At 50.1% G+C, this 16,529-nt stretch overlaps 1 protein-coding gene across 1 annotated transcript; it reads right to left on the bottom strand.

Moving 5' to 3' along the window:
- Positions 1-908: 908 nt before the first annotated feature.
- LOC126579199 (homeobox protein vnd-like) lies at positions 909-10,014 on the bottom strand. Its single transcript, XM_050242580.1, has 3 exons — positions 9,896-10,014; positions 5,067-5,863; positions 909-1,873 (listed from the first exon to the last, which is right to left on the bottom strand). The coding sequence occupies exons 1-3, from the start codon at positions 10,012-10,014 to the stop codon at positions 909-911; spliced, it is 1,881 nt and encodes a 626-aa protein (XP_050098537.1).
- Between the last annotated feature and the right edge of the window lie 6,515 nt (positions 10,015-16,529).

Raw genomic sequence — 16,529 nt, 5'->3', positions numbered from 1 at the left:
TTTTTTTATTCGGTCAGTCGAGCGACCGAGGAACCACATCACCAATCGGGGACACCGGAAACACTTTGTACAATTAGGCGCGGGACAGCGAGAAAGAGAGAGAGGGAGTTTTTGGGAAGGAAATCCTATTGATTTCCGGCTCAACTTCGCCGCGGACTAGGCCGCTGGCTGGCTGGCTCGTTCCAAACGTAGCGTAATGGCATTAGCTGGATGGCCTTTTTCTGGTCGTCGATAAATCACTTCGTGAATGCTGGAGGAAACATGATGGACAGTCGGCAGTCGCTTCGCTCTCTTTGCCATGACATCTGACATCCTGGCATCCTTTGTGACAGAAGCTTGAAGGACTCTTCAGTTCTCACAAGTCACTCGATGCACCTGTAAGCTACCGCCAGATAAAGAATCACAATCAGTTAAGATTTCCTTTAGGGGTTTTTGACAAAAAGTTGTTAATTCTTTTATTCCTCTTTTCTCTCTCTTTCCTTTCTCCTTCCTCTCGACTTTCTTCGTACAACCTCCGCATCACCTCAAGTACATCGATTGCCATTTGTGGGGGTTGCATGAGACTATAATAACATAGATTAACTAGAAACTGTGTGTTTAAATACTACGAGACTCTCCCTCTCTCTCTCTCTCTCTCTCTCTCTCTCTCTCTCTCTCTCTCTCTCTCTCGGTTGCTCTGCAATTAGCTAACCTGCTGACTACCCCTCACTACTAGCTAAACGAAACTCACTTTCCTGTTGCTGTTCTTGGTGCTGGCGTGCTTCTACAGCCAGCTACTGACCGGCAAGATAACACGGAACGACCTTACGGAGCTAATGAGAGAACTGTTGCAGAATCGATTCTGCACTTCGGTTTGATGATCTGACTTCTTAAAGGAGCTACTATTTACAATCCTCTTGAACAGGAACCTACGACCACCATCGCCCAGCAGCTGCGGCCGCATGATGCAACAAACTGGCATGCTGGAATCCGGGTGGTAGCTGCAAATGTGCGGCAGCAGCCGCAGGAACACCCGACAAGAGATCATGTGCCCCGGGCTTTCCACCACCACCACCACCACCAAGGCAGGGCTTTCCGTCACGCACTAGCACCGGTACCGCAACGCGCCTCGGCGAAGGAAGTCCCCCGGAACCTCCCATACTACCGCCACCACCACTGCCACCATGACCACCGTGATCCATGACACCCTTCTCGTGCGCAGCCCGTTTCGTCTTGTACCGGTGGTTCTGGAACCAGATTTTCACCTGGGTTGGGGTCAATCGGATCAACGACGCCAAGTGTTCCCGCTCGGGGGCCGACAGGTAACGTTGCTGCCGGAACCGTCGCTCCAGCTCGTAGGTTTGTGCTTTCGAGAAGAGAACACGTCGCTTTCGCTTCTTGTGGCCACTCATCGACGTACCACCGCCACCGGGACCATGATGACCCCGTTCCCCCTCGTCCCCATCATCGATCATGTCGATCAGATCATCATCACAGCCCTCCTCGATGTCCACATCGTCCGAGTTTTCCGTGTGCGCATCACCACCACCACCGCCACCACCGTGATGATGGTGCAGATGGTGCAGATGATGGTGCAGATGATGATGATGATGATGCTCCCGGTCCGAGTCGGAGGAAGGGCTCGGTGTGCGCATCGCTGAACCGGCACGACCCGCCACCAGGTGAGATCCAGGTGTTCCATCGATGGAACCTCCTTCTCTTGCGACGGTTCCGGTGGTTCCGGTCGTGGTCGAATGGCCTCCGGAGAGGCCTCCTCCCCCTCCTCCACCACCGTTGCTGCCAAGGTATGAGCGTTCCGAGTGCACCGGCGACGTGCTGTCTGCTGGGCTAACCTGCTGCGCGAACAACCGCTGGGCCTGTTGCTGATGGCATGCTGTGGAGGGAAAGGAAAGACCGAAGAGGAAAAACGGGGCTCATTAGATGTCTGGGGTGTTACTTCCGAATGGGCTAGGCCTTTGCTTTCCGGTCAATCCGGATATTGTCAATTTGCATCTGTCTTATCGTGTATGTGTGTGGTGTGTGGTCTTACTGGCAAGACGTCATGGTGCGCCTGCAAGGTGTGCATCAGGCACAGCACGACACCAATCGGTTCCTGGCCAACTATGACTGCCATCGCGTGACCTTCGACGACCGTTCAGGCCTACTATGGATGTGTTTGGCCTCGCCACCATTGTCCTCTTCTCTACTACACGGAGAGAACCCTACAACAACAGGAGATAGCGAGCCGGAATTGGGAAGTATGGCTTTTAAGTCCGTCCAAAGTCATAGAGAAGATAATTTATGATGCGGATCTCTTCCCCGTCGGCCTCTGCTGCACACACACTGCTAATGAGCCACAGGGGAACAGAGCAGAGCAGACAGAGAGAAAGAAAGAAAGGAGAGAAGAGGCTAGGAGAGGCGCGCTAAGCAGACCGCGGTACGCGGTTCCGGTCAAATTGATAAATGACATTCGAGTCGATTATTAATGTGGAGGGAAAAACTCTTTTCACTTAGTCTAGTGTGCCCTGGTGTGTGCCCCGGTGCCTGTGCGTGCGTATTTGATGAAGAAAAACCCATTCTCACCAACACCATTGGATCGCTCGCTGGCGATGTGGATTATCAGAGAATGGAGTGAACGAATTGATTGCTTCCGGAAACACTTTCTCAGCAACTTTGCCCGAACGCACCGGAGCCAGCTAGCCGAGCGGGTCCGGAGCGCGCATTCATCGAGGTTATGTAAAAAGGACACCGCCCCCTTTTTTCTGTCTGCTGCGTTGTGTGCGTTGAGTGTCCTTGTTTGTGTTGGGTCGGGAGGACACTCACAAAGGATAAGTGCTCGACGACGCGATTCGAGCACTTGCAGATGGCGATGGCGCTGTTCAAGGATTTTGGGAAATTGATAGCGTGTTTCTGGGGCGGTTTTGTAGTTCTTTCGTTATCTAGTTAACAATCTGTTAAGTAGATAACCAATTGTGGATGATTTTGCTTTCGAAGAGGCATTTTTGCAACATTCGATTTGAGATCTTCGCTCACTAGAAAATGATGAAGAGTTTAAATGGCGATTTGAATGTTGATTCAAACAAATTACATATTTAAAATTTGTTTTTGGAGCAAAGATTTTTTTCCAATTGTTCAATGAAATTAAATCAAGGTATAAAATATTAAAACTGCCGAAAAAAGAGCTTCAAGCAAACAGATCAAACACATGGATGAAGTACAATTTATCACGTAAGATATCAACTAAAAAAAAAAAAAAAAAAAAAGTACAATTTATCAAACCATTTTCCCGTACGCCAGGCATTTGCCTAAAACGACACATGGACAAATCACCTCTTCAACCGTTTCTCTTTTATTGACCCTCCAGCAAGGATTACCGCTACCTAAAGCGTACCTCGCCATGATCAAAATGGCGCCCCGTGCACCCGGTTTGCTGCGTTTCTAACGTCGAGTCCTCTGCGAGTCCTCGCCGGGATCCCTAAACAAACAACTACTTTAGGTCTGTCGCGCTAAGCGCTAGCGCCTAGCTAGTATTAATCACTCTACCGCTGCAGCCCTGCACTTATCCAGGAGAGCATCATCATAATAATAATAAAAAAAAGAAAAACTCTCCCAACATTGATGCAAGGCTTGATGGGCTCTTCAAACCCTAAAGTGACTACCCGGCGTAGTGTGCCGTGTGTTTCTACGCGAATCACGCGCAAATGCGTATCGAATTCGTGGGCCCGTTGCCCTTCCAGATTGGAAGTTCCGCAGCAACACTTCCATTAAAACTCACGTAAAAAGGGACTGTAGTATTCAGCCTTTTTCCTTTCTTGCTTGCTTCTGGCACCAGGGAGGGGATGTTACCGAGGAAAAAGGCGTTATGTTAACACCGTGGCTTTAGCGCGCCGGATTTGTCCCTTTTTTATATCAAGCCTTTTTTTCTTGCCCTCGCAGTGTTTTGTATCAACCGATCGCCGCCAGCAGCTGGACAAGGACACCGAGATGCAGCAGCAGCTGCTGCTGATGAGTTGTTGTTGCCGAGCGGTGTCGTGCAGTGGTTTGTCAAGGGAGCGAATAATCGTTTTCGATGCTTCTGACGATCGCACACTCAATTCAACTGTCGTTTGCTCTCACATCCACGTTTCCGCCGGGGGCCAAGGGAACAACAAAATGCCCGAAACATAGCAACAGGGATCCCTAGGATGCCTAGGACACAGACCTCGTGTTCGTTCCGCTCGACAGTTCCGCCTTTTCCCCGCGAAGGCCCGATTGGAAGGCGACCATTTTGGGTCCGCCGATCGACGGTCGGCATTCTGAGGTTATGTAATGAAGTAAAGCGGCGGCGTGAGTTCCTGGTTTCTCTTTTCTAGCCCTCGAAAGCGATTTGGTGATTGATTTCTAATTGATATTTTGTGAGCACAGACACACTCGCACGCACCCGGACGCACTACAATACAATGCCGCACCAGGAGAGGACCCCGGAAGTTGTAAATCTCAGTCACTTTGTAACCGTGTCGTCCCGAATCCCGTGCGGTCCCTGGCGTACACTGTATCGATTACAAATCGATTGTGGCGTATAATGTGTGGCGTGTTGTGTGTCCTACATAATTGGGTTCCAGCAAAGGGCCATTATGCTGCCAATGGTCAACCGTCGGCCCTTAACAACTGGCTCACTTCCCACCCAACGGAGTCAGCTGGTCAGCTCACGCGTAAGCTCGTGCAGCTGCAATTGCTATTGTTTCGATTGTTCGGGAAGTCATTTTGTTCTTTGGTTGAAGGAATAGAAGGTCGTCCTGTACAGCTCGCGTGTCATTTGCTTCAACCGTTGCAGGACTTTCCAAATAGACGATCGTCCGCTGGTCTCAATCGATCCAGTCCATACTCCACCCTCGAGTTTGGTACAAAATTATGAACTCCCAGGCAACTCGGACCTCATGAACTGCCTGCTGAGACTCAACGGATAAAATGTCGATATGAATCGAACTGTTTGGCCAAAGTAAACAACATAAGCGCCATGTTATGTAAAGGGAACCTAAGCTAGACTGTTAATCGGATTTCGATCCAAAAACCGTTGCCGTGGGGGTCACGACGTTTGCTCAACTTACCATTAAGGGTATTGCATCCATCGTACGGCCAGGATCGTACGCCAGGGAGCCCAAACAGTGCGTGATGGTAATGGTGAGGATGATGTGCCGCCGGTGGCCCCGTCAAGTGAGCGACGACGTGCTGCTGCAGATGCGGGTGTGCCGGATGCGGTGGAAAGTGTGGATGATGTGCAGGCGGATGGCCAGCGTGATGGGGGTTTGTCGTCGTCGGATGCAACGGATAACCGAACCGGGCGTGCAAATCTTCGGCCAATGTCATGGAAGGTCTTAATCCCGACGCTCCCAACAATCCAGACGTCGGTTTGCTACCACTCGTCGTCTCATCTCCACTGTCTCCACCCCGGGGACTCGTCCGATCATCCCGCGCATCTCCACTACGAGGTGTCCGCTGCTGAACCCGGCTACTGCTGCTATCGTCATCACTGTTCGGTCCACTTGCCATTCCACCGCCACCATGGTGCATGGTTTCGGCATCGGGATTGCTGTTCGTGTCCTCCGGTGGTAGAATCATGGAACCATTCCGCCGACGGATCGGTCCGTTTGATGCGTGTGTTCGCGATCCGGTTTCGTCATCCTCGTCTTCACCTTCATCGTCCGCGACGCCCGCTTCTTCATCTCTCAGCCGGTGGATGGCCGATCGATCGTCCAGTGAGTCCGAGTTTTTTCGCTTTTTCGTGTGCTGTTGCTGCTGTTGCTTCTTTTCGTTGTCCAGCTCGAGCAGATTGCAGATACGAAAGCCGGCACCGGTGTTGGTGGTGCGCTGGGATTGCGGCAGTTGCTTCATGCTGTCGAGAAATCTGGGAGTGGGGAGAGGAAAAATGAAATTTAATCAAAAACGTTTCCTCCGAAAAGTTTGATCCAGCTAAATCAATTTAATAACCACGAATGGAATCATCACGGAATGGATTAATAAAAGGACGCCATCTTGCTTCGCCGTAATCCCACTCGGCATACTAGGACGTTCCTCAGATCGCGTTTTCACCTTTTTTCTCCTAAATTTCCTTTCTCAAACCGCCGCATCACACAGTCGCATGTCAATCAAAGGAGGCCATGTCCACAGGTTTTTGGTGTTCACGACATCATGTCATCCCCTTTCGACATCGAACACCGCTGACCGATTTCTAATCAGATCAGATCGGGCGTGGGCATCGCGGAAGTTATTAAATACCCGGGGGGGGGGGGGGGGGGGCAACACCCAAAGGGAAAAGAGAGAATGATTTATTAACCAACACATCTCCAAATTGATGTCACCGTGATCACTGTGGCCATCCCCTGCTTTGTTCACCTTTCATCGGCCTCCAACAGTGGGCGGTAGCGAGAAGGTGAGAACAGCATAATCGCTTATATACCTCGATCATCCAGTTTCTCGACAAAAAAATAAATAAAAGGGAAACGATCCAGGCCCATCATGGCCATCGCGGGCATCTTGTTTAGGGCAGCCTCCAACCTTTTCGGTGGGCGTAATTCGGAGGATTTTTCCTTTCTTTCTCCTTTTTTATTGGTCCCTCCTGGTCGCACCGCACTCCGGCTCGAACCGGTAGCTTGATTAGATTTTAATTTAGAAAACCTTTTGATGGATGACAAAAAAGGGACGCCATGACAGGCGTGCTCGCCGGAGAGCCGGTGAGCCGGAAGAGGCAGACAAGCGATGTTGAATTCCATGATTTGTAGCACCACCGATGCTGCCCGGATCCCTTTTGTGCGCCATTGTGTTTTTGTGTGGCTTATTAATTTATTATTGAATTCATTCCATTTTTTCTCTTGTGATTGGGAAGAATAGAACTGTGGGGTCATTCGGGCGTACCGAAAGGGGTTCCAGATATTTGTTCTACATTCCGCTGACCCAGAAAAATGGTGGATACTATTGATTAACACTTTTGATGGATCCGGATAGCGATTGTATATTCTTCTCTACCTCAACGTTCAAGTAGCTTTATTATGATTGGCTACACATCAAGGTTTGGGCTGCCTGCTCTCAAAAGTTCTGAGACATTCGCCATCGTGCCGTAATCGCCTTGTGATCGTGGCCTCGGTTTGCGGGAAAATCCCCGGCAGCGAATGCACCTCTGAGCCACCACACCAAGTGTTTGTTCGGAAAAAATGTGTAAAAAATATGCAAATCAAGTGCTGAGTGGCCCCCGGGGGACGAGAGCGAGTGTGTTTGCCCAAGAGTACGCATGGGCATGTCACCTGCCCACAGGCCCCGGCTGGCCCTCCCTTTTTACGCCTAAAACCCACAGCCTGCAGGTCGGTCGGTCGGTTGATCAGAGCACTCTTCGATCGTCTGTAGGTCATGGCCATCGAATGCTGCTACCATCACGATGCTGCCTTCGCCTACCTAGATCAAGGAGAAAGAGAGAGAGTGCCTACTACACTACCACTAGCGTTGCACACTGCCTTTCACTGCGTACCCGCGGAAGGTGTTCATTCAAATTGCCGCCCGGCGAAAGGACCGCCGGTTGTGCGGTAGGCAGGTCCCGGGGGCAGGACTGGCGAGGCGAGGTTCGTGCGTTTCGTGCTCTGGGAAATTCCGGTACATCCGGGGTTCTCCCCGGGGGTAGAACGTTTCGGTGGCTCGAGGACGTGTTTTCCGCACTTTTGTGGCAGCAAATCTCACTCGCCTTCTCTCTCGCTCTATCGGATAACTTCTGAAGAAAGACTCGAAAACGACATCTTGAGCAGCTCGAGACGAGGAGGAAAACTTGTTGAGCTCGCGCTAGGATTCATAGAAATTATGGAAATCCTAGGCAAAAGGGCCAGGCCTCCGCTGGCCGTGCAGCGTGCAGGAACGTGATGCAAAACAATGTACCTTCGATAATGATCCCGAGTCCCGAGAAGTGTCGGAAATTCCGATGCCGTAAAATGTGGGTTCACACTCCTGTGGCCCTCGAGCACGCACACCCGTGCGTAAGGACCTCGGCAGGAAGGTCCTGAGTTAAGATGTTAGCAGTTCGTTCTTGAAATCGGATGACCGGGCCCCGACCTGTGTGCCATTCTTCTGGAGTCCTAATTTGCATTTGTAATGATTATACTACAGTTCCAGCTTGGAATAAATTATCCTCCCGCAATCACACCCATACACACGGGCACTTGCTTTCCTAGGATCTTTTGCCCATGCTCGCATGGCTCGCTAGCAGGTGCGAGGTGGTAAAATGGCATCTTGCACTCAAGCATCAATCACCAACACTTATTTTGAGGTTCCATGTCCTTCTTTATCGTGGTGATTCGATTTTGAATCTCAATCTACCAAGTAGCAACGTACAGGCGCAGGTTTTATTGTGGGGAATTCTCTCTTGAAGTTACCAATACCAATGGAATCGCTTCGTACCTTCACTCAGGACACTCAGGGGGCGAATGCTAATCGAAGTTAAGAAAACAACAATCCAAACACCGATATCGATGGCAAGGCAAAGGAAAACATTGTTTGTTGTCGAAACCAACCAGGACCCCAACTGATCCGCGATAGGATTCTGTGCCATTTGCTGTAAAGTAGAGGCCTGGAACACACTGCTGGCGAAATTTGGAAACCAACGAAACCGAAATCCGAAGGTCCTTAAATCCGGAATGCGGACGTCGAAAAATGGACAAGCGTGAAAAGCCTTCGCCTTAAAGGCCTGATTATGCTAATGCCGACAACATGTGCAACAGGGGCTGGAGAAGAAGGTGAGGCGAAGAAGAAGCGAAGCCAAGGCAGCATTCTGGTGAAGGAAGGTCAGTTCCAGTGAGGAAATAACTTTGATGCTTCGTTTGTGGGTCGATACGTCTATGATTTGATCGAAATATCACCTGGAACTCTGATGTTACCATCTGCGCACTGTCTGCGCTTTAATTCCAGTAGCATCTGCCCAGGATGCGCATTTTAATCCGAATTTATTGCTCCAATTTCCTGCCATTGTTCCCAGAGTTTTTAAAACGCTTAAAAAGTCAATGCTGGCAACACGACAACAACAACAAAAAAACTGTCACCATCCCCTCAAACAAATCGACGCTGACAGTGGTTTGAAAGGAAAATGATTGCAACCGCTCCGAACGCATCCGATCCCCATTTCTGCGCTTGACCACCTACGGAGCGTTGAGCTTCCGGAAGCGCAATAAAAAAGGTAAAAAGTATCGAACGGTGATCGGAGAAGGGATGCAGGATAAATAATGGGATCACGGTACGCGCCGGTTGGTGCGGCGATGCACAGAGGTACAAACGTGGAGTCCCCGGCATACGGCATTGGAACAGCGAATACGTTTGTTATCTTAAATAATAGGCAGCCAAAAAAAAAACAAACTCTTGACTGGCGGCGCTGGGTGGAGGCGCAGAGTGGACGCATCCAGCACGGTACACGCTGAGGTCCTGTTAGTCACAAATGGTCAAACACCGGAAGCGGATGCAGTAATGTGTGGCCGAGCGATATTTATGATGCATTCAGGCGGGCTTGGTTCCTTGGGCGGCCTAGGTGATCTAGTTTCCGGCCAAGGTAACTCGACTATCTGTGACGATTTATGGGACATTGATTGGCGAGATCAAGGTGGTCATTGGATCGTTTCATTGTGGAACCAGGAGTAGAACACAACATTTTAAGGATTTAATATGGAAACATTTAAGAGTATCAGAATCATTACATAATGCTGTAGAGATTAAATAGAATTTCTCGTCAATTACGTCGGAAATTCTGCAAATGTTTAAACCAAACTGCGGCCTTTCTTTGAGTATCACTCAATTTTACTACTTTTTGTCCTCAATCCACTTTAAGAATCTGTCTTTCTATGAATCTTTTGGAGTCTTCTGACCCTCGATTTGAGTTAAACTTCTGCATCAACCTCTCCTCCACTAAACTTACCCTGGCAGTGATCGCAGTGCCGCGACGGGATAGAACGCGGCCGGCAGCAGTGCCGTATTCCAGGGTGGAAAGAGCAACGGTGACCAGGTGAGGACCGGGGCCGTCGCTGGACTCGCCATGATCTGCGGTCCGTCGGGCAGTACGGTCTGGCGTGGGCTTGAACCCGTCTCGTCACTCGGACTACCCGGTTGTCCGGGTGTCACACCGTTGACCACGGTTGCGGCCGCCACAGTGCTTGTTGGAGTCACTGGTGTCGCTGTCGTCGATGTCGTCGTTGTTGCTGATTCAGGTGTCCGGGAGCGTCCACTAGCGGCACCAGCGGCGGCAGTGCCCGCGGCCGGTTCGTTCTTTTCGGTGGCCACTTTGAATTCGCTTCACTTGGGCTCCACACACTAACCAGCAGGCTACACAGGGCACGTTTACAGTAACTGATTGATCGATTTCTTATTCGTATTGTAAAAATTCTTAAAATGCTTTCACAACTCTACACTTCATTGCACTTCACAAGAAGCTCACACTTGGGCGCTTGATACGGAGACGCAACTAGAGACTAGGGTGTCCAAAATCAGGTCTACAGGACGCAGAAGGAAAACATTCACAGGGAAACACGGGAACACGGGAAAACTCTCGTAATTCTCGTCTTCTCGCCTCTCGAGACGCGCGATCCTCGAGGTTCGTCTCGGCTTGATGGCCAGTGCTTGACTGTAACTAAATTATGTTTTCACTTGAGAGGTAAGTGGGTACCACTCGTACCACACTCTCGTCGTTCGTCGCTCTTCGCTGCAACCCCGGGATTCGAGCAAACCCCTCTGCGCTTTCCCTTTGCAGCGCTGCTTTGTTCTGTTGCTGTCGCTTCTTCTTCTTTTTTTCGCGTCAGCCCACGCCCGGTACGCGAGTCGAGGGTCCTTCAGCGCAGGGATGAGTGTGCCACGAGGAACCGGGCACTCAACCCCGGGGCCCGGCAGGATCGATCGCCGTAAATAGGTGCGATACGTGGTGCGCACGGCAGCGGCAGTGAGTGACAGGATGTTGTGGCTCTCGAGGAACAAGGATCTCGAGATGAGCTGAAAGGATAATGGAAGAGTGAGAGAGAGAGGAAGATACAAAGAAAGAGAGGGAGAGCGAAGGCCGAAGCGCACCAATCAGCGTGCAGCAGATGCATCGCAGTAGGCGCGGCCTTATGATGCTGCTTCCAGGGGGGAACGGGCTTGGGGTGTGGAAAATGGAGAACAACCGGTTTATAGATGGCGGCGACGCGATGGACGTAAAGAGTGCTCGTAAAGCGTGGAGAAGTCCTTTTTTCGAAAGGGATCATCATCGCATGTCCGCCGTGCTTCACATCCAGGCCCCCTTATATTCGTGAAAGAGGACCCCGAAGCGTGCGAGCACTCGAATCGCGGGCAGTGGGAAAAAAAGAGGCACAGCAAAAAAAGCAAAAAAGAAACCGGAGGTTTTCCGTTTCATTTTCTAGCGTATTTCGGCGCATGATCTGGGACTCGGAGCGCTGGCTTCTATTTACTTTCGTGTCGGTTCCTCTTTTTCGCCTTTCTTTCTCTCTCTCTCTCTCTCTCTCTCTCTCTCTCTGTCTTTCTACTCCCCACGTGTCACTGATTTATAAAATGTGTTTTCCCTTTCTCATCGTCAACGTCCGGAGTGCAATGGAAGGCTCCAGGCCCCGACAACAATGTAGCCTTAAGCGTTATCCTTTCGAAAACTATACTCCGAGCAACGAGTGGAAGCGTGGAGTGGCGAGCGTCCTCATGTGCTGAAAAGCTCGCCAAGGCCCTACCTTGGCACACAGGGAGGCCCCCGTTGCATGTACATTTCTGCTGACGTAGCGTGGCAAACGAGGAAAATCACTTTCGTGAAACTCAATTAAGTCGCTGCTGGGGTCGAGATTTTTCCTGGGGTGGTGTTGGGGGATGAAAAGGAGGGGGCTGGAACGTAAACGCTGACAACGGCATTAGAACGGTGCCATGGAGCAGCACTTTGGCAGCTCCACAATGGACCGGAACTTGATTTGTTTTATAGTTTTTTTTTTCTTCGTGTGTTTTGTTGTGGATGTCGTTCGAGAAACCAATCAAGAGCTCCAAAATCTTAGTAAGAACGCCTTGAATGTGTTGAAAACTTCACAACAGCAGCAATAGTAAACGTATTCAGCGTTGTAAATAATTTTGCTAAGCAAAGCAGGCCGAAGTAAATCGAAGTAGCCGTTGACGCGCATTATGGCACCAAAGGACCCATTTAAGGACGTCGACGATCGATATGGACAGCCACGGAGCCGACAGACTGGCAGTCAATATTAGCTGAGAACGGAATATTTGCACAATAACGGCTCCATCACGCCTTTATGGACCGAGCGATAGCCATCGTCGTCCTGCGATCCTGATGACGCTCTCTCTCTGTGCCCGGTGTCGTTTCGACAGAATACAATGACATAATGGTTGTTACGGCTAATGAAGGATCCCATTAGGCCTTCGAGCTGCCCGTCGGCCCCATTCGATCGATAAGTGTACTCGCCGAGGATGAAGTGAGCTTTCCTGGCAGCAGTAGTGGCAACAGCGCAGTGCCCTGAGTGACCGATGAAGGACACTTTGACTAATGGGACAAAGTGTGTAGTGTTCGCTCCAATGGAGCTTCGTGAGGCGCACCTTAGAGGGTATGAACATTAGTGATGGCCGTTTGATGGGTTTTGAAAGTTAGATGTAGTAATGGGCTTGCTCTGGCATATTTAAAACGTTTCCGTTTGTTTGTGTTGCGGATGGGGAACGTTGTGTGCTTTGGATGGTAATGGAGTTCACCATATCGACATCAGAGCGATCAGGAGCTGAGAGTAAATTAAACATTTAAACATTTTAATTTTTTAATTGAAAGAGCTATAAAACGAATTTTCAAAAATATACAGTTTTTATAAATCTGCTCCGTCGCGTTCTGATTCGTTTGGCTCCAATTAATTCCCACATTTTATTAAAGATCATTTAAAAAATGCACCATTTTGTAGAATATCCAATAAAAAATGCATTTACAAAAAATGAGCACGATGGTTTCCTTCTTCATGTACTTCCAGCGCACAAGATTCTTTGTGTTCCGCATTCCGCAGCTGCTGTGTACTCAGTGAGGTGCATCTTGCAGACACGGACGGTTCGGGTTGTTCTATTGTTTTCCACCTTATTTATGAGCATCTCGCACACACGCCCATTTCGTTTGAAAAATTCGTTTTGCGTCGTCGAATTGTTCATAAATTGGCCCCCTGAAGGAAAGTGGAAGTGCTGTTCCGGTTTGGCATGTTGCGATGCTTGCAGCCGTCCTTCTGGGATCACTACTTCGAAAGAGGCATCTATCTACCCCTTATTTAAGGCGAAGCAGACTGGATGAGGGTTCTCAATCTTTTCCCCCACACCCCAGCGACCGATCGATGGCGGAAGGAAGGTAGTCAATTTGTCAAACACACCGAACCGATATGCTGATATGCGGTATGATGGAAGAAGTCACGGGGACCAAGTTCTGATCCGAGAGGATCTGGACACAACATGGAACACGGAACTGACCTCCATCTGGCCGGTCGGTAATTGATTACCTCGGTGATCGAGCAATTTTACGCCCTTAATAGTCCCCTCCCCAACACACGAGACGGGACGAGGTTCCCTGGACAAGGTGACACCACAGTGACCAGAAAACCAAAGACGTGTACGCCACTGAGGTCATCTTCGGTGTCGCTTTCTTGCCAGGCTTTCTTCCAGGAGACGGATCGAGCTCGATACAAGGGCGCGACAACTTCAAAGTCATCGGCATCTCTACTCTGAATGGAGAAGTTCCCCCCGGGGTCTGCATGCAATCTTCAAGTTCCTTTGCTTCCGACGTCGGGTGCGTCCGGCCTCCATGAGCCTTCGATACATCAATTGCATCAGACATGCGGTCGCCTGTTCCGTACCGCCCCCGGAAGAGACAATTCCGAGTGTCCGGATGGTCCGTAGAGGACAGGGGAATACGCGTCACTTCCCGCTCATCCCTAATAACCTCATAAACTGGGATCAGGCGCGTCATAGGCCTGACGCTTGTAGCGTCGTGTGGAACAGTAAAAGGAACCCCCGGTCCCGGGGTGTATCTTTTCCAGACCCCGTCGTGGTTCGATTCTGCTTCGGACCGTGTGGAATGGACCATTGTGGACCACAGACAATGCGTGACACAATACAATCCAGCCCAACACAGCAGCGGAAAGCCGGTGACCGGAACCTCCTTCTCGGCAATGACTTTTACGACTCTTGAATGAGCAAAGAGGAGCGAATAGGATCGAAGGATGCGCTGGAGAGAGAGAGCGATGGTTGGGAAAGAGTTTCTCCCTCATTTTGGTTCCAGTTCCGGAAGGTACCGAAATTCTTTCATCGATTTTATGTTGCTCGTCGAATGCTGTAAGAATGTCGATTGCTACGTTCACCGTGCATCCAGGTGACCAGGACGGCATCCGTCTTTTACGGCTGCTGGAAAGCATTTGAAAGCCATTCTCTTCTTTCGGCCCCCGGCAAGGACCGGAAGGAAGCGCTACATTAGAAACGGTGGCATTATGTAAGCGGCCAAAGCCTATCACTGGGGTGTAAAAAAAAACGGAGCCTTCCTTAAAAAGCAAATAGAAAGCGACCGCGGTGCGCTTTTGAAGGGACAATTCCACCGGGAAATCCGAGGAATGGCGTGTCGATGAGGAAGGAAATGATCATTTATCGTATCGTCACAGGGCATTTATCGGCAATGGCATTCGTTTCTTATTTTTTTCTGATATTTAAACAAATAAATGAGAGAGAGATGCGTACGCAGAGATGGCAGAGAAAGAGATTTAGCAACTGAAGATCCTGTGACTTCTCGGTGACTTAAAACGGCAACCGAATTCTGATGAAAAGGCTTTCTTCTACGCCAAGCGAAGACTGTCAGTGTTTTCAAACAGAAGGTGCGTTGCACAAAGCGCGATCTTTCGTGTTGTTTGATCAGCTTTCAAACCAGTCAGGACATTCGTGATCATTGAATATTTATCCAAGAGACCAATGGCAGCATTTCAGGCAGCACAGTCCTACACAGTTGTCAACAAGGAGTTTCTAGGAACACAAGGCGCACTGTATCTACCCAGGATCGATCGGAATTTCCACGCTTGATCTCTTGATCAGACGATGGCAGGGTTTGCGATCGATCCCGAGTTTTTCCCACTAATCTCGCTCCCTTTCGGGCTCTGTCTCGACGCCATGAACGCGATGCGGATCTGGTTGTTGCGAGCACGCGGGTATACGAGTGCCAGAGGCCAATGCATTCTCACCTTACTGGCGGGTACTTGCGGGGAAAAGGGTTCAAAAGGCTTCACTCACCCGAGCTGAGCCGAATTTCGGTCAAGAAGATGGTCGCGTTAATGAGGGAACGTAAACAAAGCATAAACTTCTTAACGGCATTGCGAAGACCTCGACCGATCGACGAGCAGGACGATCGGTTGAGGGTCTATCTGTCTGTCTGTCTGCCTGCCTGCCCCGTCTGGCACACCTGGATTCTTTGGTTCTTTTCCCAAAGTTCAGGTCAGTCAACGGCAACAGATTTCTATGTTGCGCTGGAAGAAGAATGTGATGAAGAAGAACCCGAGACGATCTCGCCAAGGTGTCTGGTCGTGCCAGACAGTCTGTCGCCTCGTCTTGCGACCTTCAAGGATCACTCATTACATTACAGGTCGACACAGGTTTCACAAAGACAGAGACACGGACCGACGAGCTGAGAGCTACCTGCCGATGACTTGTGAAGACCCGGCGGTAGGCGCTGTCGAGGATCGTTTACAATTCACAACGTCCGTTAAGCACTCAAAAGCCTGTCCCCGGGCTTAACACCGATCACAGCGCTCGATCGGAAGGTGTGAAAACGGATACCTCCCCCCTTTCGCCTGGTCCGGTATTTGTTTTAGTTCCTTAAGCAGCATCAGCATCAGCAGCTAACATGCTGGTCATGAGCCGAAGCGTTGGCTAAACCAACATGCCACCATCGCCTTCTGCCCAAAAACGCCGGGGAATCCCAACAAGCGGCAACAGTCGTGGCCGTGGTTTTGTGTCGGAACAAAACGGAACCCCCTCTCACAACGAAGAACCGGGGCGGATCAGTGGATTGGAACCGGCGAATAAATTAGCCAAATCAAACGGATTGTTGACGATAAATTACCAACCCGGTCAGGTCAGGAGCTAGCAGACAGCAGACACTAGTCGCCTCCCGGGGACGTCTCATCGCCCATGGCACAACCCTTTTCCTCTGTCAACGTCTGGTTACTGGAGATTTTTGGTGTTCCCGGTGTTGTTGAGCCGGCTCTCGGCCACGCTACCGATGGGATTCAATTTCGTTGAGTGCTACCACGCGACCACGGTTCGTTGGACGCTCGGTTCTTGCCAATTGCGCTGGCTGGCTGGCTGGCTGGCTGGCTGGATGGGGCGGTCACGCTACATTTAGCGTGTTAAGGGAGGGTGAAGCTTGTTTTGACGACAGTGTTTCATATTTTTTCCTTTTACTTCTACTTGTAATGTCGCCAAGATCCTTACTGTGCGTCTTTAGCAAGCATTTTTTTTGCTTTAACTAGTTGGAGGAAATCAGGATAAACCTCTCTTTCTTTCTTTGTCTAAAAGAT

Source organism: Anopheles aquasalis, chromosome 3, assembly GCF_943734665.1.
Source record: "Anopheles aquasalis chromosome 3, idAnoAquaMG_Q_19, whole genome shotgun sequence".
Taxonomy (NCBI): domain Eukaryota; kingdom Metazoa; phylum Arthropoda; class Insecta; order Diptera; family Culicidae; genus Anopheles; species Anopheles aquasalis.
This window is presented reverse-complemented; position numbering and strand designations above follow the sequence as displayed.